General features: G+C 37.7%; 1 protein-coding gene across 1 annotated transcript in view; it reads right to left on the bottom strand.

Annotated features, from left to right (window-relative positions):
- LOC137235738 (uncharacterized) overlaps positions 1-14886 on the bottom strand; it is a 126302-nt gene extending 111416 nt beyond the window's left edge. The window contains exon 1 of the mRNA XM_067758602.1: positions 14797-14886. Within this exon, the coding sequence (XP_067614703.1) occupies positions 14797-14819 (23 nt within the window). The 5' untranslated portion in view covers positions 14820-14886. The remainder of the gene's footprint in view (positions 1-14796) is intronic.
- Between the last annotated feature and the right edge of the window lie 12735 nt (positions 14887-27621).

Below are 27621 nucleotides of genomic sequence, written 5' to 3'. Positions count from 1 at the left end.
ACTTTAATAACTCGATAAATACATTTTGCGATACAGTGTGTAATATTTGCACGAAGAGATGTTATCCCCAACAAGTGACCAAATATAAAATTAGTGCCACATCTCCTTCTTATCTTCCACGAGAATTGCGCGAGAAGAAAGAATTGTTACTGTGTTGCCGATGTAAAAATCACGTAAGTAAAAGCAACACGTCCGTATCTCCTTCTAGGGCATACTGGAACAGCATGGAACCTGGGCATATTCCAGAAGTTATACTACGATTGTCGCAAACTGAAAAGCGTCTTATTTCTCGAATAATACCGTTTTTAAAAATTATAAAGCTTGACGGCTTATTTGGACAATATGGATTTCGTGGCCAGGCAGTTCTTTTTGCTCAAGATCTTTTCGAGGTTACCGAAAAACTTCCACATATGTTGCCTAGATCTGTGAATAAATGTGGAATTGTTATTGTTACAGAGCATTTGGAGAATTTTAATATTACTCGTGAGTTCTCAGTTTCTCGCGATAATGTGTTCGAGGCTCTGACATGGTTGGTGGCTAATAATCCCTTGTACAAAGATGTCCTTATAGACAACAATGCAAACCTATCGACCGACGATCTGATTTTAGTTTTCGAAAACGCTTGTTCTACATCGCAAACTGTTTTTCAAAGCGCGGTCCCTAGCAATAAGGACTTTGTACAAATTAATGACGTTTCTCGTATATTACAGGCATCATGGCATCAAGGAAATGTTGAAGTTTTTACATCGGGATATGCTGGCCTGCAATGCTGTGCTATGGCAATGAGTAATATTATAAGAGTATCCATTACTCCACCTCAGCAGTGGAGCAAAAATACTCTTGATCAAAACATGGTAGAAGGAGATTCACTGTATGTCAAACTACGATTATTAAATGTTGAAAATCCTGCAGGTATCCAAATCCAAGAAGACGGTTATTTAGAAATAAGGCATTTCAATTTAGTTAAAGCTAAATTGGAAATATTTGGCCGTGCCTTTGCTTTAGAATATGAGAGTGAGAGTTCTTTGTTCGGCAGTTTACGAGATTCGATTAATCGCAACAATATTGGTCTGCCTTTAAAAGATGCTATGTGCAGGCTATTCTTGACACATAAAACAGGTATATTTATAGCTGCCGGAAAATCATTTGGGATTATTTGTTATGATCGAAAGTTCTATTTAACTGATTCTCATTCGTGTGGCCCAAAAGGGGCTAGAGCTAATGATGGGAAAGCATGCGTGATTGAATGCACAACAGTCGATGAGTTAGTTCGTTTATGTAAACGAGCTACTACATCGAAAAATGTCCCATACACTTTGACATATGTTGCAGTGACAACTATACCCATAATCAGTCCAAATCACGCACCGATAAGCACGCCGCATTTACCAAAATTAACAACTAATGAAAATATATCCAATAGCACCGCAATCAACGATGCGTATCTACCTGTACAAACTTCTTTCATGGGTCCGATTGATTGTCATGAACCGGAAGTTGAAGATGAGCTCGAAGTATCTGGTAATATCAATAAAATCATACGCAAAACGAAAGACAACATTGTTAACGTAAACCACGAACGGAAAGCAGAAGAATTATCTTGGTTTTACCTATTCCCCTACGGTGTCAATGGATTAAATGAAGAGACGAGGCAAGTTCTAATATCTCCTCTTGATTACTATCAGTACCGCATTCTTAGCGATGATACTCGATTTCAGAGGAATGATTATTTGTTCTACGCCTTATCAATGTTTGAATTTTATAGAATCAAATCTACGATTGCTGCTTGTGGAAAAAAAATTCAAGGACATAATGGTATGGTTGAGGATGTACATTTATATTTAAAAAAATTGAGAGGCTCTGCTTCTTACTGGCGAGCAGCACTGAATGATCTCGTAGCACAAATCAGGTGTCTTGGACCACCGACGTATTTTCTAACTTTCAGCTGCAACGATTTGAATTGGATTGACATGAGAAAGGCACTTTTGATTGCTGACGGGAGACCAAATGAAGATCCTACCGGCCTTAACATATTGGAAGTACAAAAATTGATTGAATCATATCCAGTTATTGTAAGCCGGCATTTTATGGTAAGAGTTCATGCACTTTTAACGTTTTTAACATATTCTCACGAGGTATTCGGCGGCCAAATGAAAGATTTCTGGTGGCGCATTGAATATCAGAATCGCGGGAGCCCACATTTACATATGGTAATATGGATCGAAAATTACCCATCTTTTGAAACTGAAGAAGGCATTCGTCTCCTTGACCAAGTTGTATCCTGCCAATTGCCACCAGAAAATACTGATCTTTATGAATTGGTTAAAAAAAATCAAATTCACCGTCATACCCATACCTGTCAAAAGAACAACACCAATACTTGCCGGTTCGGATTTCCCCGACAAGAATCCGATGAAACTCGGATAATTGATCAAACTTCTGATGAATACCTCCGGAATGGTGGTAGAATTTGTATTCTAAGGCGACGCCTGGAGGATAGATGGGTTAATAATTATAATCCAACTTTACTAAAGGTTTGGAATGGGAATATAGATTTGCACCATGTGGCTCAAATGAAGCAATAGCATATTATGTTGCGAAATATATCTCTAAATCTGAGCCAAATGCATTAGATTCAAGTCTGGCCCAGGCAGTGCGAAACATACAACGTGAAGAAAGTGACATATCCCGAAAACTCTTTAAGGTTTGTATGCGAATTATGCAAGAGCGACAAATCTCTGCTTGTGAGTCCGCATTTAGACTGTGTCATCTAAATCTACGCGATAGCTCAAGGAAATGTATTTTCTTAAACACTCGTAAGCCGGAAGTCAGATACCGAGTATTAAAATTTGATGACGACGGACAAGCAACGGGATATTGCAATAATATCTTTGACAGGTACGAAATACGTCCACACGAACACCCAGAATTCGACTTTATTAAGATGAGTTTGCTAGAATTCGCAATGTTATTTGAGCCTTATTACATAAAAAAAACCTACAACGTGAACAACGATGAATCCGTAGATGATCACCAATCTCAAGAAAAGACCACCAGAAGACGACTTATCACATTGCCTGATAATAGTAAACTTGTAGTTCGAAATATTCCAGCCATAGTACGAGTTCCATACTTTGTAGCAGCGACAGACCCCGAGAGCTATTATTATAGTCTTTTGCTACAATACATGCCGTATCGTAATGAATGTGAGCTACTGGAAGAATACGACTCCGCCCAGGAAGCATTCCTGGCAAAAGAAGAATTCCTCCGCCAAACCAACGAGCGTATGCAACTTTTTAGAGAACGAGACCGACAGCTAGAAAACGCGTTTAACCAAGTTCACGCATTTCACATTCTCGGTGAAGAAAATCTACAACCTAACGACGAACCCATTGATGAAATCGAAGCCCCTGAAAAATGTATGGCTGATGATGAGTTCAGTACGTGTTGCAGAGCTATGAATGGTGATCAGGCAGAAGTATTTCGGTTTGTGACACGAAATATTCAAGAGCAGATTCATGGAGACGACAACAGACTAAGGCTCTTCATTACAGGGAACGCGGGAACTGGTAAAACATTTTTGTTTAAATTGCTGAAAAATCAAGCCAACCGTTGCCATGCCAAGACTGTCGTTAAAGTGTGCGCTCTAACAGGAGTCGCAGCGCGTTTGATTGGAGGCTCTACACTTCATACTGCACTAAAGTTACCTGTGCAAAAAGATGGAAAAATATCCCAAATGCCTATGCTGACGGGAAACTTTCTCAGATTAATGCGGTTGCAGTGGAAAGATATACAATTTATATTTATTGACGAAATATCAATGGTGCCGTATGAGATGCTTTGCATGATCGAATCCAGATTAAAACAGCTTAAGAATAGTGAAGAAATGTTCGGTGGTCTTAATGTGCTCTTGTTCGGCGATCTAATGCAACTACCTCCGGTACGAGGAAACCAAGTATTCGATCAACCAGGAAGAATGGTTCCAGCGACACATTTATGGCGCCTGTTCTCTTTAATAGAGCTAAAAGAGAACATGAGACAAAAGGGTTGCGATAAGTTTGTGAATATATTGAACTCTTTGAGATTAGGTGAGATGACTACCGAACACTTTTCTGATCTTATGCAGAAATTACTTGTAAATAGCTCTGGAGAGTTCTCCATTGAAAACGCTCTACGAATTTACCCAACGAATCAGCAAGTCAATAAACACAATGCAGCCGTTCTCGAACATTTTAGGAAGAAAAATATAGAAATATTTAAAATAACAGCCCAAGATCAATTAATTGATGGAACAAAAAACAATGATCAGATTGATGTTAATAATATAATACACTCAGACATTAACAAAACAGGAGGTCTTCCAAAAGAACTAGAAATATTTGTTGGTGCTAAAGTTATGTTGAGGTCTAACGTTGACGTTGCTAAGGGATTTGTAAATGGAGCAATAGGTCACATTATTGAAATTATGTGGCCATATTACAGACGTGCTCAACTGTACCATAACGATATACCATCGGTTCGCGTAGACTTTGGTAACGATGGCGTTCATATAATACAGCCTAAATCAGTTCAATTTCCTTCTAAATTTAATCACGGCACAGCTGAAAGAAGAATGCTCCCGATTGTCTTGTCGTGGGCTTCAACTGTGCACAAAATGCAGGGAACTACTGTAGATCATGCTGTTATTTATCTAGGCTGCAAATTATTTGCTGCTGGTCAAGCTTATGTGGCTTTAAGCCGAGCTAGGTCTTTATCAGTTATTCGAATCGAAGAACTTGACTGTTCAAAGTTGACTTCGAAGAAACCCTGTAATGTTGATGCATTAAAAGAAATGGATAGAATGAGAAACGTTACAAATAACTAAGTAAAGTTTACGTAACTTATTTAAACAATATTTTACCCTACTAAAAATTAAAAAAAAAAATTCATATTTAAATTAAATTTAAGAAAAAGGCTTTTCTAAGAACAAGCTTCTATTACTTGTTAATAAAACGAACTAAAAAGTAAAAAATAAAATTAAAGAAACAAAAACTTTTTTAAAAATAAGCTTTTATTATGGTTAATAAAATTAACTAAAAAGTAAACAATAAATTGACTCTAAAGAAATATAACACTTTTTAAGTTCATTGTAAGCTTAAACGATAATTAGGCTTTTTCGTCTGCGACAAAAAAATTCTATATTGTACATAATTATATTTTTTTAACATTAAAACTTTACACCTAAATTATTAAAGCTTACAGTTTATGTCACAGTCTTAATTGTTCTAATAAAAGCGTGTTACATTGCGATAGCAAGAAAATGAGATCCTAAATGTTCTTAATTATACCATCAAAATTTAACACGTTTTTTATTAGAACAATTTGGACTGTGTTATAAGCTGTAAGCTTTAATAATTTAGGTGTAAAGTTTTAATGTTAAAAAAATATAATTATGTACAATATAGAATTTTTTTGTCGCAGACGAAAAAGCCTAATTATCGTTTAAGCTTACAATGAACTTATAAAGTGTTATATTTCTTTAGAGTCAATTTATTGTTTACTTTTTAGTTAATTTTATTAACCATAATAAAAGCTTATTTTTAAAAAAGTTTTTTTTTTTCTTTAATTTTTTCAGATAACAATATGTGTAATATACGAAAGCATATGGTGAAGTTTGAAGCTTCAATCTGATAAATTGAGGAAGATATGACAAAAATCCTCTTTTTCTGAAAAATTGGTTGTATGGAGGATATATGCTATAGTGGTCCGATCAGGCCGGTTCCAACAAATGTCTAATCGGACACCTAAATACACCCGCTCACCAAATTTTATTAAGATATCTCAAAAATTGAGGGACTAGTTTGCACACAAACAGACAGACGGACAGGCGAACAGACGGACAGATGAACATGGCTAAAACAACTCAGCTCTTCATCTTAATTGTTTCGGTATACCTAGTGGTGGGTCTATCTATTTTCTTTTAAGAACTTACAATTTTAGTATTCGTGCCGAAATTAATATACTATTTCATTTTCATGAAAGGTATAAAAAGATAGTGAGGTTCGACCCAAAGGAGAGCGCGAGCGTGAACGCAATATCAGCTTGCCTCCTTGCGACACCGAAGTATTTAAGGGCGATTGCCTATCTTGTCCAACTTTCCAGGACATGTTCACGGCCATATATATCAACGAGAGTCCGCTTAATGCCGAGAGGTTGTATTACCTCATTCAAAAGACTGAGGGGGAAGCAAAGGAAATTGTTCTAGAGTACCAACTCACAAACGACGTTTTCACCACCGCATGGAAGAATTTAACTGACAGGTATCCTGACTAAAGTATCCTGATCAACACCCAACTAAAGATTTTATTTAGTTTAAAAAAATTTTGAGTGAGTGTGGTAACTCGACGCAACGCGAGATCAATAATTGTATCGCGTACCTTAAAACGCTCAGATCGACATCTCAAACTGGGATGCCATCATTACTTACCTATGCTCGACCAAGCTGCCAGAAAGTACCTTAGCTCTCTGGGAACAGACAGTCGCCAATAAGACAAAAGTCTCCAAGTGGAAAGAAATGGACAAATTCTTCCCATAGATTCCAGGCACTGGAAACTGTTTCAGGAATTACCGGTAGCGATACTAGTAAAGCCCCTAAACAGCAGAACGGTAGACAGCCTACCGATTCTTCGCTCGCGCCGAAAGCTTGGCGCCTTTCAAAGAAGCGTGGCCAAGCGCGCGTGCAGTATGTGCAAGTCCAACGAGCCCAAACTCATAAGCTGTCCGATATCAGATTACACTTTATTAAAAGTAACAACACTTGTATCAAGTGCCTCTCGTCGGGACATACTGTGTCTAAGTGTACTAGCTCATATAACTACAGCACTTGCCACCTACGACATCACATGCTCCTACATATTCAGGCAATTGCATCAACACCTACGGGTAGGTCAAAAGGATCATACCCCAATGACAACATCCCAAGCACTTCGGCCGAAGCAATGCAGAGGCGTGATGCGGCAAATAAGCACAACAACAATGTCAATAATGTCACATCATGTTTCTCAGCTTCCAATATAAAATACGGAAGCCTTACTAGGTACAGCACACGAAAACGTATTTTACAATAATACAAATTTTTCGGCGCGTGCCTTAAATGATTCTGGGCCCGAATGCACCTTTATTACAGAAAGGCTCAAAGGCCGTATCAACTTGCCGCCTACTAGGCTGTCACTGGTATCACTAATCAGGTATCCGCGAATCAGGTAACCTGTCAGGCAAATCCAGCCGCATTACAAGCTTTCCCTAAAATCATATTAGCGGACAAACGGTTCTTTATTAACGAATCAGTCGACCTTATTTTAGACGTATTTGGCTGGATCTGCTTCTCTACGAAGGCCATCCATGTGGAACGGAACTAACTTCGTCGGGGCAGCTCGGGCGCTAAGAGCAGAATTTAAGGCATTATTAACGGATGCCCGCCTCAAGATCCTAGCTCTTTACACCCACCAAGAAATAGCGTGGTTTTTTATCCCTTCTGCGGCTGCTCACATTGGGGGGGGGGGGGGGGGCTGTGGGAAGCAGGAGTCAAAAGTTTCACAAAACATTTCACGAAAATGTCTCAAAACTCCAAATAATAATTCGAGGACTTTGCCACGCTATTGCGCAGAATGAAGTATTGTCTCAATTTTCGATCCTTAACCCCATCCTCAAATGATAAAGTCGATATGGAACGACTAACGCCTGGGCATTTCCTAATTGAAGGGCACTACTTGCTCCTCTACAACCCGATGCCAGCGAAAACCCACCATCGGTCATCAACCTAATCGAACTCCAAAAACTTAACAAATGGTGGCACCAAAAAACAAATATGACAATAGGGGATTTGATGAGCATAAAGGAAGACAACCTCCCCCCGAATGAATGGAGACTGGACAGGGTGGTCAAAGTCCACCTTGGCTACGACGACCGAATTCAAGTGGTCGCAATCATGACCGCTCGAGGCCAAGTGACGAGAGCCCTCGTCAAACTGATACGCCTCCCTCCTGGCAATGAAGGAGAGGACCCTACAAAAGCACAATAATTATCTTAACTGTAACCGGAATTCCACTTCGCAAAATCGCAAAAAACAAGTAAGGACGGGACTGTCTTCGGCTGTGCCGAAGACTTCATACCTTTCATGAATGGGGTTGAACAATAATCTTATCCCATTCGTAATCTCCAAATAATCGGCTTTATAAGATAAGAAATATATAGTGAACAGATGTACATACCTAAGCGATTTTTAAGGTAAATATAAAATATAACAAGTAAAGGTGTCTAAGTTCGGGTGTAACCGAACATTATATAATGTAAATGTATATTTGTAGTTTATAGTCTCTCGCATAGCCCGCAGCGTGTACTTTAAGTGTACATTTCATTTCAGATAAATTACTTGTCGACATAACACGTGGCACCGCCCGTTTAAAAAAAAATTTCTCCCCATTTCCTCTTACAATAAAACTTGATAAGTGAAATATCATTGATTCAAAAATATTTTTTGCTAAGTTATAGCTTATTATTCTTGTCTACGACCCTTTTAAACTTGTTTTATATCTAATTTGCCGTGGTATTTAACCGATCCCGTCCATTTTTTACTAGGAATATTTTCTGCTATAAGGAAAATACGTGTTTCAGTAGGAGTGGAAGTGGACTTCTTAGTTGACCATGACATCAGGATCGATATGCAGAGAAGGATTATGCGCTATGCGAACCAGGATGTGCCACTTAACTTCAGTTTGGAGAAAGGGTGCAGCAGTAAGCGAGTGCTGGTGGAGGAGACTCGACAAAGACCACGAAAGTCAAAGGTAAAGGTTGGTGGAACGAATGGGCCAAATAAAGCAAAATCAAAGGTATCTGCGAGAGAAACACTGGCATTGACAAAACCAAATGGACGCACTAAAACGAAGGAAAGAATTTCCCAGAAAGAACACAAGGGTAATTTCAAGCCAGGACGCACTACTGTTGTGAACTGTCAAGACTATACTGAGGATGCAAAGTCATTTCGTCAAGATAAAGCTCTGCGAAGTAGTTCATTCGCCAAACAACACAGTGTGACGGAACGGTTCAGGATAATGAGTAGTAGGATGAAACACAGGTACGACAAGAACAATAATCCGGAAGGTTTCCTGGAGGGAGATTTGGTACTGCTATACAACCCTCACCGGCGGAAAGGTGTTCCGTCCAAATTTTGGTGCAATTTAAGAGGCCCGTACAGAGTTTTGAAGAGGATCAGTGATGTCGTCTACCGCATACAAACAATTGGGAAACCACGAAATAGAATGGTGATTCACTTGGAGAGGCTTGCAGCGGTTAGATCGAGAGATTTATCTGATCGGGACGATTAGACTTAGGTGGAGGGCAGTGTGACGAATATTAGTATTCGTAAGCGATACTACCATCACTAAGCCGATAATAAGCAGTATGTACGTAAACAAATCAATCATCATGGACAAAAGGCAGCAGATGGATACTCACCATCAGCTGAAGTAGTACTCACATATACACATGCATGTGGCTATGCGAGAGACTATAAACTACATATATACATTTACATATATGTTTGATAACCAGGCGTGAAGTTCTCGAAGTTACTAGGCCTCAGTAGAAATGGGTGAACGAGCAACAGAGAGTATAAAAGCAGCGAAAGCTGATTAGTCAGTAAGCAGTTTGATTTAAACACGCTATCAGTTGCGAAGTGAAGTATAATTGTGAAGTATAATTGTACTACTCCCAAAGTAATCTAATAAAGACCATTTTGCATTGCCAAATATTGGAGTTATTTTTTCGACAATTTAGCGGTTCGAACTTTAGCAGAAGGTGTAAAACAAACGGAGTTTCACTAAATTCGTTACAATATTTACATAAATTATACGACGGAGAATTAACGGACGAGCATATGGGTCTAAGTGGAACTCCCTCTTTATGGATTTTCGTCAAACCATACAACCTAGGCGCATTGGCAGTGTACTGAGGAGACTATATTTTTCTTTTATATTTATCACATTTTTTTAAAAAGTTTTTCTACAATTTCATTATTCTTGTCCTGTAACTTGTTTGTGGGTCGCGTTTCAAACCCCGATATGAGGAAATATCGTTTACCATTTCCTGTAATTTTTTATCGTAATCAGATTTTTCCATCAGAACTGTTACGTTGCCCTTGTGAGCGTTCAGGACTAATAGTTCTTTATTGTTTTTTAAGAACTTCTTAGCCGACTGAAAATCTGGTGATTGGGGGCACCGCCTCGAGCGAACCCGCAACCGCCACAACAAATCGCGAGGACCCGTGCAACACTTTGAGTGGGCATGGGGCCGATATAACACTAGCACTCAGCGAGAGCGATACATTCTCGGTATCTGAGATTGCGAGCCAGTTCTTTACTAGCATGGACGAGCAACTTCTGTTGAAATTAGATCCGTCGGATGCTGAATTCGACGATACTATCGTGGAGGAGGATACGACGATGCGGATCAGCGGAGGATGGACGTCGATGCTAAAACCGACCGTTAACGAGCGCGCAGGTACTGCAAATAAACCTGCACCACTCTAAGGCAGCTTCGGCTGCGCTAATATTACGCCACAGCACAACATATGAGGACGTCGTTCTAGCCCACGAGCCTTGGGTCGTTGGCAGCAAGGTCTGTGTGCTCTGTTGTCATGGCAAGAATACTGTTCGTACATATATAAATAAATTAGCGGTACCCGACAAATGATGTTCTTGGTCTCCCTGGTCCACATTTTGGTCGATATCTTGAAAACGCCTTAACATATAAAACTAAAGGCCACTTCCTTTGAAAACCCCCATTTATACCTTTAATTTGATACCCATAACGTACAAACACATTCTTGAGTCACCCCTGGTTCACCTTATTGCGAAATAAGGCCCTCTCCCTTTTAAAAAAATCATTACCACCTCTCATTTGATACCCATGCCATACAAACACATTCCAGGGTTACCCTAGGTTCATTTTCCTAAATGTTGATTTTCCCTTATTTTGTCTTAACCTTGCTTGTTTTATTAAAAACTTTTGATTTGATCGTCTAATGTATAATACACGAAACACTAGTAAGAATGCCATTTGTGGAGTTAGGCACTTTTGATATGTGTGGACTCATATTTAAAACAGAGAAAATATAGTACTTTCACAATCATTGTGTACAATACAAAGTGTGTCAACTAAGGGATAAATGTCAAAATTCAAACAGCCTCGCTCGTAAATCTCAGGTCTAGAGTTGCATTTTTTTGGTACGTAAGAGTACTTTAAGCTGAGTTGCATTTGATAGTTAAATAAAACTTTGTAGTAGATGAAACAGTTGCATATATTCCTACGGAAATATAAATAATAGAAGACTTGCAGCCTCCAAGAATGCGGAAACATACGGAAAGAAAAATATATTTAAATTAGAGTCAAAAAAGTCTAGAGAAACTTAACAAAATATAAAGTGCCACACGTGTAACATTGTTGTTTTTATACTCAGTTGAGCAGAGCTCACAGAGTATATTAACTTTGATTGGATAACGGTTGGTTTTACAGGTATAAAGGAATCGAGATAGATATAGACTTCCATATATCAAAATCATCAGTATCGAAAAAAATTTGATTGAGCCATAGGTCCGTCTGTCCGTTTTGAGGTATCTCATCTGATATGTAGGTTCCTGGGCACTCATCTCAGATCGATATTTAAAATGAACGATATCGAACTATAACCACGCCCACTTTTTCGATATCGAAAATTTCGAAAACCCGAAAAAGTGCGATAATTCATTACCAAAGACGAATAAAGCGATGAAACTTGGTAAATGAGTTGAACTTATGACGCAGATTAGAAAATTAGTAAAATTTTGGACAATAGGCGTGGCACCGCCCACTTTTAAAAGAAGGTAATTTTAATATTTTGTAAGCTGTAATTTGGCAGTCGTTGAAGAACGAAGAACGGCCACGCCCACTTAAAAAAAATTATCTGAACTCACTTTGTATTGGTGTAAAATATGGCCGAAATCCGGTTATGACACGCCCACTTTTTCGATATCGAAAGTTACGAAAAATGAAAAAATTCCATAATTCTATACCAAATACGAAAAAAGGGATGAAACATGGTAATTGGATTGGTTTATTGGCGCAAAATATAACTTTAGAAAAAAGCTTTGTAAAATGGGTGTGACACCTACCATATTAAGTAGAAGAAAATGAAAAAGTTCTGCAGGGCGAAATCAAAAGCCCTTAGAATCTTGGCAGGAATACTGTTCGTGGTATTACATATATAAATAAATTAGCGGTACCCGACAGATAATGTTCTGGGTCACCCTGGTCCACATTTTGGACAATATCTCGAAAACACCTTCACATATACAACTACCACCACTCCCTTTTAAAATACTCATTAACACCTTTTATTTGCTACTACCCATATCATACAAACAAATTCTAGAGTCACCCCTGGTCCACCGTTATGGCGATATTTTGAAAAGGCGTCCACCTATAGAACTAAGGCCCACGCCCTTTTAAAATACACATTAACACATTTCATTTGATACCCATATCGTACAAACAAATTCTAGAGTCAGCCCTGGTCCACCTTTATGGCGATATCTTGAAAAGGCGTCCACCTATAGAACTAAGGCCCACGCCCTTTTAAAATACACATTAACACATTTCATTTGATACCCATATCGTACAAACAAATTCTAGAGTCACCCCTGGTCCACCTTTATGGCGATATCTTGAAAAGGCGTCCACCTATAGAACAAAGGCCCACTCCTTTTTAAAATACTCATTAACACCTTTCATTTGCTACTACCCTTATCATACAAACAAATTCTAGAGTCACCCCTGATCCACCGTTAGGCGATATTTTGAAAAGGCGTCCACCTATACAACTAAGGCCCACGCCCTTTTAAAATACACATTAACACATTTCATTTGATACCCATATCGTACAAACAAATTCTAGAGTCACCCCAGGTCCACCTTTATGGCGATATCTTAAAAAGGCGTCCACCTATAGAACTAAGGCCCACGCCCTTTTAAAATACACATTAACACATTTCATTTGATACCCATATCGTACAAACAAATTCTAGAGTCACCCCTGGTCCACCTTTATGGCGATATCTTGAAAAGGCGTCCACCTATAGAACTAAGGCCCACGCCCTTTTAAAATACACATTAACACATTTAATTTGATACCCATATCGTACAAACAAATTCTAGAGTCACCCCTGGTCCACCTTTATGGCGATATCTTGAAAAGGCGTCCACCTATAGAACAGAGGCCCACTCCTTTTTAAAATACTCATTAACACCTTTCATTTGCTACTACCCATATCATACAAACAAATTCTAGAGTCACCCCTGATCCACCGTTAGGCGATATTTTGAAAAGGCGTCCACCTATACAACTAAGGCCCACGCCCTTTTAAAATACACATTAACACATTTCATTTGATACCCATATCGTACAAACAAATTCTAGAGTCACCCCAGGTCCACCTTTATGGCGATATCTTGAAAAGGCGTCCACCTATAGAACTAAGGCCCACGCCCTTTTAAAATACACATTAACACATTTCATTTGATACCCATATCGTACAAACAAATTCTCGAGTCAGGCCTGGTCCACCTTTATGGATATATCTCGAAAAGGCGTCCACCTAGAGAACTAAGGCCCACTCCCTTTTAAAATACTCATTAATACCTTCCATTTGATACACATTTCATACAAACACATTCCAGGGTTACTCTAGGTTCATTTTCCTACATGGTGATTTTCCCTTATTTTGTCTCCATAGCTCTCATCTGAGTATGTAATGTTCGCTTGCACCCGAACACAAATATAAAGAACTTGGGTACAGAAATTCAGAAATCCTAGAAAATGTTTTACCGACTTACTTTGCTGTTGTGTTTAAAAAGTTTTTCACAATAATTAGAAAAACTATATGTTTTCTATGTTTTTTATACAAATGAAAGTAAAAAAGTGTGTTCCTGCGAAAGCATAGACTAGAGAAAAATTTTAAGTTTTGCAATTATTTGCAAAAAATTTCTGTTTGGACCATTCGCCATATAAATTATCGAAACAAAGAAAAATTCAAAACGCTACAGTTAACGATCGCCTAAATATCTGCTTAGAGGCCAAAATTCTGTCAAATTATCTATGAAATGAGTTTATATCGCCGTAGTAACTGCAAAACGTATCGAATTAGTTACTTTCTGGTGATAGACGATAAAATTATCTAAAAATATCTGGAAGGAAAACTTTGCAAAGGCATACATAGATATGTTTTTCAACCGACTGCAGAAATAAATCACCAATTTGATAACGTGGCCGAATCGATCCCCTCGGTATTTTAAAATTTAGTTTGCGTGTGAACGCATTGAATGTAGCCAATAGCCTATTAGAAATCAGATTCAGCGCGCTCAATAAAGTTATGTTAGCTGGTTGTGTTAACTAGCTGGTCTGTGAGGACCCCAAATATACTATATGCGTCCATTGTGTTTATTTAACGACCAAGCTGAGAAATAATATTTAAAACCAGGCCCTATCTTATAAATAAGTTCGTCCTTTTGATAAAGCTTTCTAGGACCTATGCCACTAACTATACTATATCTGATTTAAATAAAGGAAAAATTCAAAAACAGGATGTACATATATATTTCTCTAAATTTAAACCAAAGGACATATAGCAGTATGTGCTTTACTAATATATCGATTTGACTCTTAAAATATCTTTTAATTTGCGATACTATTTTTTTCTGAAAGGATAATATAATTTAGTTACTTACTTAGCAATCAGATGTTTCAGCATTTTGTAAAGTATTAGCTTGAAGAAATTACAACAAAATATCACTTACGTCTTCAACACTAAAACTGACAGTGTGATATTAAAATTTTTCACACCTTTTATACTTGCAATCTATGCCGATTTTTTCAGCGAAATTTCCACACACACACAAAACACATTATACCATTCCAAATAACAAAACAAAAACAGAAAGTAGCCTAAGTTCGGGTAACATTGTATATACCCTACAGAAAAAATTAGAGACAATCACGCAAAGCGACAGTTTCGCAATAGATTTAGGTCCGTCCCTTTTTTCTAAGATACATATACAAATTGGCGGCCATCGTGGCGTGATGGTAGCGTGCTCCGCCTACCACACCTTATGCCCTGGGTTCCCATCCCTGGCAAAGCAACATCAAAATTTTAGAAATTAGGTTTTTCAATTAGAAGACAATTTTTCTAAGCGGGGTCGCCCCTCAGCAGTGTTTGGGAAGCGCTCCGAGTATATTTCTGCCATGAAAAGCTCTCAGTGAAAACTCATCTGCCTGCAGATGCCGTTCAGAGTCGGCATAAAACAAGTAGGTCCCGTCCGGCCAATTTGTAGAGAAAATCAAGAGGAGCACGACGCATATTAGAAGAGAAGCTCGGCCTTAGATCTCTTCGGAGGTTATCGCGCCTTACATTTATTTTGTTTACATATACAAATTTCTATTTTCTACATACTCGCGTCTCTGTTATGTGCATTTCCTAGTATAGTGTAAAAAAAGTTAACTGTTTGGCCAATTTTCGTGTATTCACAAAAGATGTTTTGTTCTACTTATCGATTTAACCCTTGGTAGGTCACCCTGTGTTGGTGAAAACATAAGTGTCAAATGAATCTATCTGATAGGTAGCTATCCTCCAGATAAGATCTACCTTAGCTGGAGATGGTAAAAAGGCCCTTAATGACTACCTCCGAACTGCTGCTAATCGGATGAATATCGGGAGACTGAACCAATTATGAATGCTTTAAAAGTGTCTACACTGAACTTGCCTTTTGAACGCGTCGTTAACTAACTCAGTCGCAGGTGGTTTTGAAATAGTCGCAGCCTTTAATTAATTTATTTAAATATATAAACCTAGCTCGACCCTAAGCGCTACTGGTACAAGTGTGAGTACTAAATGTCACGCTCTTCATCCGGTTTGTACCCGTTCAGCACCGTTCGTTTTTTCTGCTGGGTATTCATTTTTGTTCTAAAACTTATTGATTTTTATAATTCAGTAACACACAATACTACTTTAGTTTCCGTAAAGTGCTTTGAAAACGCAATTATAAGCTACAAAATATAATTATTTACCTTTAGGAGACACGTTTTTGCATATATTGATAATGAGCCAAGCAAGCAGAACATAAAAAGTTCTAAAAAGTAAAAAAAATCAATTTTCATATCATTTATCTATAAATATAAGCAGACCTGGCATACGTTGTTCTGTCTTAACTTTGATCTATCTACATAAGCTTTTGTCTCAAAATCTTCCTCCCCATTTTCCTTGTCCTTTTATTCACTCGTCCCTCTGTTTTTCTCTTTCTATACGTCCCTTTCTCCTTCTCCGTATTTTCTTCTCTAACTTCGTCGAACTCCATATCTTTCTCAGTTTCTTTCTCCGTCATTCTTTTCTCTCTATAGTTCTTATTCTTCACCATCCCTTATTCCCAGCCCCAGTTCCAGTTACAGTCCCAGCCCCAGTCAAAGCCCAAGTCCCCGCCGGAGTCCCTGTCCCAGTCCCTGGTCCGCTCCCCGGAAAAAGTCTCGTAAATACTAATCCAGACAAAGGGCTGCTTAAATACCTAATTTCAGGCAAATCGAACCGTGAATAGAATTAGTTGGAATGGATCGTTCCCGGGTCCCCTTTCCAGGAAGGGATTTGATAGGAATCCTCTTGAGTTTGCGATGAAGCGACCCTGCAAATTTGATCAAAATCGGGGAATGATTTCGGAGTACATAAGTTGTATGCAAACATACATCCTTCTTTATAAGTATATTTAACCTCTAACCATTTATGTTGCGGGAACCGAACATTTTGCAAATTTCCCCACCACTATAATATATACCTTCAAATTATATCGAAAATGCCAATCTAATCTAGCTTAGCTTTGAAATGCAGAAAACCGTTTTAAAATCGGAGCACTCTGTGTGAAGTGATGGGCCTACAATGACATTAGCGACTTTATTTTAAAAGATTTATATATGGATATAGATATATCATAAATTAAAGTCGGAGAGATGTAATCTGATACAATACTAAACGTATTGGATTGTAACTTGCTTTAAAAAAATCTTAAATGTAGCTCTATGAAATAGCTACATAAAAGAAAAATGAGCTTTACAATTTTTATACTCAGTTGAGCAGAGCTCACAGAGTATATTAAGTTTGATTGGATAACGGTTGGTTGTACATATATAAAGGAATCGAGATAGATATAGACTTCCATATATCAAAATAATCAGGATCGAAAAAAAATTTGATTGAGCCATGTCCGTCCGTCCGTCCGTCCGTTAACACGATAACTTGAGTAAATTTTGAGGTATCTTGATGAAATTTGGTATGTAGGTTCTTGAGCACTCATCTCAGATCGCTATTTAAAATGAACGATATCGGACTATAACCACGCCCACTTTTTCGATATCGAAAATTTCGAAAAACCGAAAAAATGCGATAATTCATTGCCAAAGGTGGTTGAAGCGATGAAACTTGGTAGATGGGTTGAGGTTATGACGCAGAATAGAAAATTAGTAAGATTTTGGACAATGGGCGTGGCACCGCCCACTTTTACAAGAAGGTAATTTAAAAGTTTTGCAAGCTGTAATTTGGCAGTCGTTGAAGATATCATGATGAAATTTGGCAGGAGCGTTACTACTATTACTATATATGTGCTAAATAAAAATTAGCAAAATTGGATGAAGAACACGCCCACTTTTTAAAAAAAAATTTTTTTTAATTCAAATTTTAACAAAAAATTTAATATCTTTACTGTATATAAGTAAATTAAGTCAAAATTCAACTCCAGTAATGATATGATGCAACAAAATACAAAAATAAAAGAAAATTTCAAAATGGGCGTGGCTCCGCCCATTTTCATTTAGTTTGTCTAGAATACTTTTAATGCTATAAGTCGAACAAAAATTTACCAATCCTTCTCAAATTTGATAGAAGCATAGATTCTGTGACGGTAACTGTTCTCTGTGAAAATGGGCGAAATCGGTGGAAGCCACGCCCAGTTTTTATACACAGTCCACCGTCTGTCCTTCCGCTCGGCCGTTAACACAATAACTTGAGCAAAAACCGATATATCTTTACTAAACTTAGCCCACATACTTATCTGAACTCACTTTATCTTGGTATAAAAAATGGCCGAAATCCGACCATAACCACGCCCACTTTATCGATATCGAAAATTACGAAAAATGAAAAAAAAGCCATAATTCTATACCAACTACGAAAAAAGGGATGAAACATGGTAACTGGATTGGTTTATTGACGCAAAATATAACTTTGGAAAAAACTTTGTAAAATGGGTATGACACCTACCATATTAAGTAGAAGAAAATGAAAAAGTTCTACAAGGCGAAATCAACAGCCCTTGGAATCTTGGCAGGAATACTGTTAGTGGTATTGCATATATAAATAAACTAGCAGTACCCGACAGATGATTTTCTGGATCACCCGGTCCACATTTTGGTCGATATCGCGAGAACGCCTTCCAATATACATCTAAGGGCCAGTCGCTTTTAAAACCCTCACTAATACTTTTAATTTGATATCCATATCGTACAAATACATTCTAGAGTCACCCTGGCCCACCCTAATGGCGATATCTCGAAAAGGCGTCCACCTATAGACCTAATGCCCACTCCCTCTTAAAATGCTCAGTAACATCTTTCGTTTGATACCCATATCGTACAAACTTTCTAGAGTCACCCCTGGCCCACCCTAATGGCGATATCTCGAAAAGGTGTCCACCTATAGACCTAATGTCCACTCCCTCTTAAAATGCTCAGTAAAACCTTTCGTTTGATACCCATATCGTACAAACATTCTAGAGTCACCCCTGGCCCACCCTAATGGCGATATCTCGAAAAGGCGTTCACCTATAGACCTAATGCCCACTCCCTCTTAAAATGCTCAGTAACACCTTTCGTTTCATATCCATATCGTACAAATATTCTAGAGTCACCCTTGGTCCACCTTTATGGCGATATCTCGAAAAGTCGTCCACCTATAGAACTAAGGATTACTCCCTTTTAAAATACTCATTACCACCTTTCATTTGATACCCATATCGTACAAACACATTCTAGAGTCACCCTGGCCCACCCTAATGGCGATATCTCGAAAAGGCGTCCACCTATAGACCTAATGCCCACTCCCTCTTAAAATGCTCAGTAACACCTTTCGTTTGATACCCATATCGTACAAACATTCTAGAGTCACCCCTGGCCCACCCTAATGGCGATATCTCGAAAAGGCGTCCACCTATAGACCTAATGTCCACTCCCTCTTAAAATGCTCAGTAACACCTTTCGTTTGATACCCATATCGTACAAACATTCTAGAGTCACCCTGGCCCACCCTAATGGCGATATCTCGAAAAGGCGTCCACCTATAGACCTAATGCCCACTCCCTCTTAAAATGCTCAGTAACACCTTTCGTTTGATACCCATATCGTACAATCATTCTAGAGTCACCCCTGGCCCACCCTAAAGGCGATATCTCGAAAAGGCGTCCACCTATAGACCTAATGCCCACTCCCTCTTAAAATGCTCAGTAACACCTTTCGTTTGATACCCATATCGTACAAACATTCTAGAGTCACCCCTGGCCCACCCTAATGGCGATATCTCGAAAAGGCGTCCACCTATAGACCTAATGCCCACTCCCTCTTAAAATGCTCAGTAACACCTTTCGTTTGATACCCATATCGTACAAACATTCTAGACTCACCCTTGGACCACCTTTATGGCGATATCTCGAAAAGGCGTCCACCTATAGAACTAAGGATTACTCCCTTTTAAAATACTCATTACCACCTTTCATTTGATACCCATATCGTACAAAAACATTCTAGAGTCACCCCTGGCCCACCCTAATGGCGATATCTCCAAAAGGCGCCCACCTATAGACCTAATGCCCACTCCCTCTTAAAATGCTCAGTAACACCTTTCGTTTGATACCCATATCGTACAAACACATTCTAGAGTCACCCCTGGCCCACCCTAATGACGATATCTCGAAAAGGCGTCCACCTATAGACCTCATGCCCACTCCCTCTTAAAATGCTCAGTAACACCTTTCGTTTGATACCCATATCGTACAAACAATCTAGAGTCACCCTTGGTCCACCTTTATGGCGATATCTCGAAAAGGCGTCCACCTATAGAACTAAGGATTACTCCCTTTTAAAATACTCATTACCATCTTTCATTTGATACCCATATCATACAAACACATTCTAGAGTCACCCCTGGCCCACCCTAATGGCGACATTTCGAAAAGGCGTCCACCTATAGACCTAATGCCCACTCCCTCTTAAAATGCTCAGTAACACCTTTCATTTGATTCCCATATCGTACAACTAGAGACACCCCTGTTCCACCTTTATGGCGATATCTCGAAACGGCGTCCACCTATGGAACTAAGGATCACTTCTTTTCAAAATACTCATTAACAGCTTTAATTTGATACCCATATCGTACAAACATATTCTAGAGTCACCCCTGGTCCACCTTTATGGCGATTACTCGAAAAGGCGTGCACCTATAGAACTAAAGCCCATTCCCTTTTAAAATACTCATTATCACCTTTCATTTGATACCCATATCGTAACACATTCTAGAGTCAGCCCTGGTCCACCTTTATGGCGATATCCCTAAATGGCGCCCATCCATAGAACTATGGCCTACTCTCTCTTAAAATACTCTTTAATACCTTCCATTTGATACACATGTCATACAACCACATTCCAGGGTTACCCTAGGTTCATTTTCCTACATGGTGATTTTCCTTATTTTGTCTCCATAGCTCTCAACTGAGTATGTAATGTTCGGTTACACCCGAACTTAGCCTTCCTTACTTGTTTACACTACGTACAACATTGCTGCAAACGAACGCACTACAGCACTTAGTGACTAGAAGTATGATTGTGTGATTCGTAAATCAACAACCCTACGTTCTGTTAAAGTAAGTGCACGCTAACTAATAAAATGAAAAAGAAACTACGTATTTGGGCTATCCCATATGTAAAGTGAATTTTCTGAAAGTCAAGCCATGACGAAATCAATGAAGTGAAGGCAGTGTCAAGTTTAAGTCAGTTCGCTTTTCCACTATGCAACTGAATTTGGCAAATCCTGTAATGCTTGACCATGTCAACAAAAACGGTTTATATACAATGTCAAATGGTGTGCCGTCGATTTTAACTACAAAGTGACAACTAAGTTGACCAATAAATGAAAACAACAATTGCCCATTTACCATTAAAATTTCATTTGCTAACATGTTGGCATTTTATTTTCGTTTGCCGACTGGCGTCCCATCATCATATAATGACACAGCGTGTAAAACAACGGAAAATAATGAAATAGATTGTGAAATAAATGAACACAAAATTTTAGCATGGATTTTGACCATGAACTTCTTTATCGACTTTGAGTTAGTAATGTGTCAGAATGAAACGGCTTTGACCCCAACTGACCACAGGGTCAGTCAAGCTGCAGTTTTGATGTCAGTCATTTTGACCTAATAAAAACAAGCATTAGATATGTTTGTTTTGATTTGTTTTTCAATGCTTTTTAATGTTTTTGTTTTGTTTTCATTTCAATTTTCAGGAAATTTTCAGCGAATTTAACACGGAAAACATTTTTATTTGATAAAAAATAATACTTTTCTTATTTTATTTAATTAGGTTGGGTCGATTTGTATGGACGAAAGTTAACCGATATCGCGCCATCGATCTTTCGATAGGATTTGTGCTCAGGAAAAAAAGTTCCACTACACATACCCTGCGAAATTTCATTTTTTGACTTTTTTCGACTTTGATTTTTAAGGTTTTTTTCATGACCTACTAAAAAAAATTTCATATGTATAACCAAAAATGAAATTTCGCAGGCGTGGTGGAACTTTTTGTCCTTAGCCCAAGTCCTATCGAAAAATCAATGGCGCGATATCGGTTAATAAATCGACCCAGTCTAATGCATAGGCACTATTGCAATGACAAGACGCAAATCCCATTTGTGGATCAGCGACGAAATAATGAAAGTTTGCGGGTTACACATACGAATGTGCGTTGTCAGCGAAGGTGCAATAAAAAAAAATATAATGCAGTTCCTTATGAGTGAAGTGAAGTTTACAGATCTATTTGGGTATCTATCATTGAGTTGTGTAACATCTAAAGAAGACTGTGAAGGGATGGGAATTCCCGGCTCCCAATGTCTTAGTATCTAGGGCTTACATTTGTTTACTTAATATACCTAATGCATTCGTACAGTAAAGGATTTAGTTATAAACATGAAAGGGATCAGTGCAAGGATACAAACAAATTAAAGAATGTTCCAAAACCCTTTCAACTTTAGTCACTGACCGCAGAACGATTTTTTGCTATGGGTTCATTGGGAAACATTTTGTTATTTTTAAGTTATTATTTTTCTAGTTTTTGCCATTTGTTTATACAAAGCAAACAAAGCACATTAATTAAGGTTTCAATTATGATGTTTGACAATTAATCACCTATTTATTTGAACAAAAAAAAAATTGTTTTTAAGATATTTTTCACCTGTTCAAAAGTAAACAAAGAAGTATTTCTTGAAAAATAAATAAAGTGGCATTTAACCTGCAGAAATTCTTATCTACTCCCAACATCAAACCCTTTGCAAATGACTAAATCCACGTTATAACAACCTATAGCTTGGTTTTCGTTTTACAATTTTGGTCAAATCAATAAAAACAACTTGTCATACAACGTCAAAAGCGATAATTACATTGCTTGCTGATTATCGGCACATTCTCTTTTAGAGATGCTTATCATATTTACGCACGGCGACTCTTTTTAAGCAACAGTCTGACATTTCATTTCATCTCATTCTAAAAAGTTGTTTTATTTATTTAAAATTTGAAAAATTGTTGTGAATCATTGGAAATACCTATCAATTAAAACCAAGGCGAATTCAGTACCAGATGTTGTTATCCCTGGTGCTGGTTGCTTCTTCATGATTATTTTCCATGCAACGCATTGTACAACAATATGTCAGTTAATCGAAATCAATGAAAATTTTGTTTTGACATTCTTCTGCACGGCTGATTGTTTGAATTCGCTTTGCCATCACCTTTTATGGAATCGCCTTGATTAAAACTTTAAAAATTTGAGTTTCAAATCAAAATAAAATTCTTCAATAAAAACAGTTTAAACAAGTAAGGAAGTCTAAGTTCGGGTGAAACCGAACATTACATACCCAGCTGTACACTTGAAATGCTGTTGTTGTTTGTTTTGTGTGCTTAATAGTGTTACAAGGCTGCACAATAATACATATACTATAGTTCTATTCTAAACTAATTTTTCTTCGAGTTATGGCTCCCGAAACATAGCAAATTGCTTAGTCATAAAAGGCGCGGTGCCACACCCATTATTTAAATTTGAAGTTTTTCCTATTTATTGTTATAAAACCTCTTCGGAAATGAAATACCATTGATATAAAGCTCTTTTTTGCAAAGATATAGCTTATATTATTCGTCCACGGTCTCTTACATAAAAGTGGGCGTGGTCCTTAAACGATTTCGTAAATTTTTCTTTAAAGCATTCCTTATAGTAACGCCAGCCTCTTTGCCGAATTTTGTTACGATAGGTTTAACGATTTTTGATTTATGATTAATAATATTTGTAAAATTGATTCTATCATATTTTAAAAAATTTTTTCAAATTTTTGTCAAGAGTCTCAATATCAGTCCACACGTCAAATTTCAACATTCTTAAGGCTCCATTACTGATACTTAGCATAGACTTGACTTGGCTTGCGAACTGTCACTTACAGTTCTGTTAAATGGACATTGCATGTTACTGATTACTCAAAACTTAACTTGACTTAGAAGTCTGTTGAATTTTGATTTTCTATGTAAGTTCTAAGTGACGTTTACATTTTGAGATGCCATTTGTTTGATTCCATTTCATTTTGACATTTTGTCATACAAATTGACATTTATTTAAAAATAAATTTCAACGCTGATTATGATGCCAGATTTTATGCGCCAAGTGGAGAATAATCTTGGCTAAGTTGCCAAGTTTACGCCAAGTCAAGTAAAGTCTATACTAAGTATCAGTAATGGGGGCTTAAGTGTATTATTTACTAAATAATCAGGTTTTTGTGTTTTCCGAAATGTTATATAGTAAGCTGGGTCGATTTGTTAACCTATATCGCGCCATCGATTTTTCGATAGGTTTTGAGCTCAGGAAAAAAAGTTCTACTACGCATACCCAAAAAAACATATATGTAATACTCCTATGTTGCTAATAGAAAATGCTCGCAATGTGTTTTGAATTCGAAATCAAAACAAGACAGCCTATAAAATTTTTGTGTTTTAGCAGCATAAGTGTGACAAGAAAAAATTTTAATTTAGGTACATTCAATATAAAAACAAAAACCTTTAAACAGCAATACATAATATTATATCGGCACTCTGATGTTTGGGAATGTACCTAGCCTTTTGTAGCAATATAGGAGTATTACATATATGCAAACAAATAATTTTCGAGTCGCAAAATTTGCGTTTTTAACACGCTTTTATTAGCTTGGCCTGTATCTATGTAACGGAATCTTTGAGCTTAATTTTCACCGGTTTATAGAAGTCTGATTAATTTGAAACTTTTCGTACGTAACAAGGACCGATGACAATGCATTAATGTGATGGTGTGGTGACATAATGTCAACGGCCAGAAGGTCAATTGGCCTTATTACCACTTTGAATGGCCATGAGTTTGATTGAAACTATGCACACGTATCAAGGCTCGATGACAATGCATTAATGTGATGGTGTGGTGACATAAAGTCAACGGCCATAAGATCAATTGGCCTTATTACCACTTTGAATGGCCATAAGTTCGATTGAAACTTTGCACACGTATCAAGGCTCGATGACAATGCAATAATGTGATGGTGGGGTCACATAAGGTTAACGGACATAAGGTCAATTGAACTTATGACCACCCCAAATGGCCATAGATTTGAAACCTTGTACATAATGCGAAAAACTCATTCCTTTATTAATGATAGAAGTGGATGCATGGCACATCTACGAAAGAGCATACTGGAGCCCTTTTTAACACGCTTTTATTAGCTTGGCCTGTATCTATCTATGTATCTATGTATCCATGTATGTATGTAACGGACTCTGTAGTGGAGCCGAGAGCCCCGGTAATGCAGAGCACCAAACTCCGTTGCAACTTTTGAAGCATTTTAAGATAGGTACTTTTAGCTAGTGCAGGCCACTAGACCAAGGCACCATAAGGAAGAATCGGGCACACAATGGCTGTGTAAATCCAGTAGGTCACCTTAGGGGAGAATACCCAGGACGTGCCAATTGCCATTTTGCAGGTGAACAGCTCTGCTGCTGCCTTCTTGGATCGCTCCACTATATGGTCACTCCATAATAGCTTCCTATCCAGAATGACTCCCAAATACTTGACTTGGTCGCTAAACGCTAAGAACGTACCCCCAATTCTTGGCGGTGTAAGATTTGGTACTTTGTACCTCCTCGTGAAGAGAACAAGCTCGGTTTTATTCCGGTTGACTTCCAAAACTGTGGCGGGTTGTACTCCTGGAGCAGCTCCAGGATGTCAGCTGGATCCGCTGCCGTCACTGGATCCCAGGTGCGCGCCCGGATATACCACCCCTATCAGCGTGACGGCGGCCCTATAGAGGTTTACCGACCTGGCGTCGTCACAGGCAATTAGCTTGACATTGCCCTGGAACCACCCTGCATCAGTGTAAGATGGCGGTGAGCCAGGGTTGTCTTTCTTAACCTTAACGGCCACCGTAGCGAGCGCGGCCTCGCTCCACTTCCACTGTTGTTTCGGGATCCTGCCATCTTCGCTGCACTCGTCTATAATGCCAATGATCTGCCGACCCTGGGCAATTTCGGCGAAAGACCGCGTCCAGCCTCCCTGCGTCTTGGCCCTTTTCGGTGCCGTGGAGTTGGATTTATCCATGGACCGCTGGCGTTTCGAGGTTTCATTACTCTCCACTAAAACTTCTAAAATTACTTGAACTAAAAAATTTAAATTAAATAATAGTTTAAAAAAACAATTTTGAGTCGGACAGGGTATACATGACAATTTTTTAAGTAGGTTATGAAAAAAACCTTAAAAATCAAAGAAAAAAAGTAAAATAAATAATAGTTTAAAAAAAGAAAAAAACACGTTTTTATAGTAAACCGAACTAAAAAATAGAAAATAGTTTTCAATTAAAAAAGTTTATATAACAGTAGTAAAAGGTCAAACAATCGTTTATAGTTAATCACCTCAAAATAAAATTATAATAAAATTTAAGTTATTAACAGAATAATTTAATTCACAGTAAAAAGCGTGGGGTGCTTGATATTGAATGTTACAATCATTCTATTGGCAACTATCTGAGAGGAAAGATATGAAATGTAGTCAAATGCACCCCACGCTTTTTACTCTGAATTAAATTATTCTGTTAATAACATAAATTTTATTATAATTTTATTTTGAGGTGATTAACTATAAACGATTGTTTGACCTTCTACTACTGTTATATAAACTCTTTTTAATTGAAAACTATTTTCTATTTTTTAGTTCGGTTTACTATAAAAGCGTGTTTTTTTACTTTTTTAAACTATTATTTATTTGACTTTTTTTCTTTGATTTCTAAGGTTTTTTTCATGACCTACTAAAAAATTTTCATGTATACCCTGTCCGACTCAAAATTGTCCGCTAAAAACTTTGGCGATAACAGATTTTTGAAAAAAAAAAAAATATTTTTTTTGGTTTTGAGGAGTGTTTTGGTGAAAAAATTTATTTTTTTTGCCTGTTTTTTTTTAAGAGTTTCTTCAGAAACGTGCAAAAGTGTTGCTGATGAAAACGAATTTGTCTCATAGTTCCTATCCCACTTAAAATTATGCGATAAAAACGTTGGCATTAACAGTTTTAAAAAATATATATTTTTTTTTTTTGGTTTTTGGGACTTGTTTTGGTCGAAATCGATTTTTTTCATTTTCAGTGCTCCATATCATTTTTTATGTATATGTTATAATATACAATACAATAAGTATACCAAAATGATCAGGGAGCGAGCTGAGTTGATTTAGCCATGTCCGTCTGTTCGTCTGTCTGTTTGTTTGAAAGCAAACAAGTCCCTCAATTTTTGAGATATCTTGATGAAATTTGGTAAGCAGGCATATTTTGATGGGGAATTTGACATTTGTCGGAATTGACCGGATCGGACCACTATAGCATATACCTCCCATACAACCGATTGTTCAATAAGAGGGCTTTTGCCATTTCTGCGCTATTTCTGCAAATAGCAAATTTTAACAGCTACCACAAGCTTACGTATTCGGCATAGATGTTTATCTGAAAAAATCGTCTTAATCGCACTAAAAATCGATTTCGACAAAAATGATGAAAATCCTCTTACCGGAACAGTCGGTTGTATGGGATATATATTGTAACGATTTTACTGTAACGCCGATTATTTTCAACTTGCTTCTTACGTTCGTATCGCTAAATTGTGGAATAAATAAATCAAATATTTAATTATGCAAAACGGTCTTTATTAGACT

The sequence above is a fragment of the Eurosta solidaginis genome, unplaced genomic scaffold (assembly GCF_040869045.1).
Source record: "Eurosta solidaginis isolate ZX-2024a unplaced genomic scaffold, ASM4086904v1 ctg00001059.1, whole genome shotgun sequence".
Taxonomy (NCBI): domain Eukaryota; kingdom Metazoa; phylum Arthropoda; class Insecta; order Diptera; family Tephritidae; genus Eurosta; species Eurosta solidaginis.
Note: the sequence above shows the minus strand (reverse complement) of the source record. Positions and strands in the feature narration are given on the sequence as shown.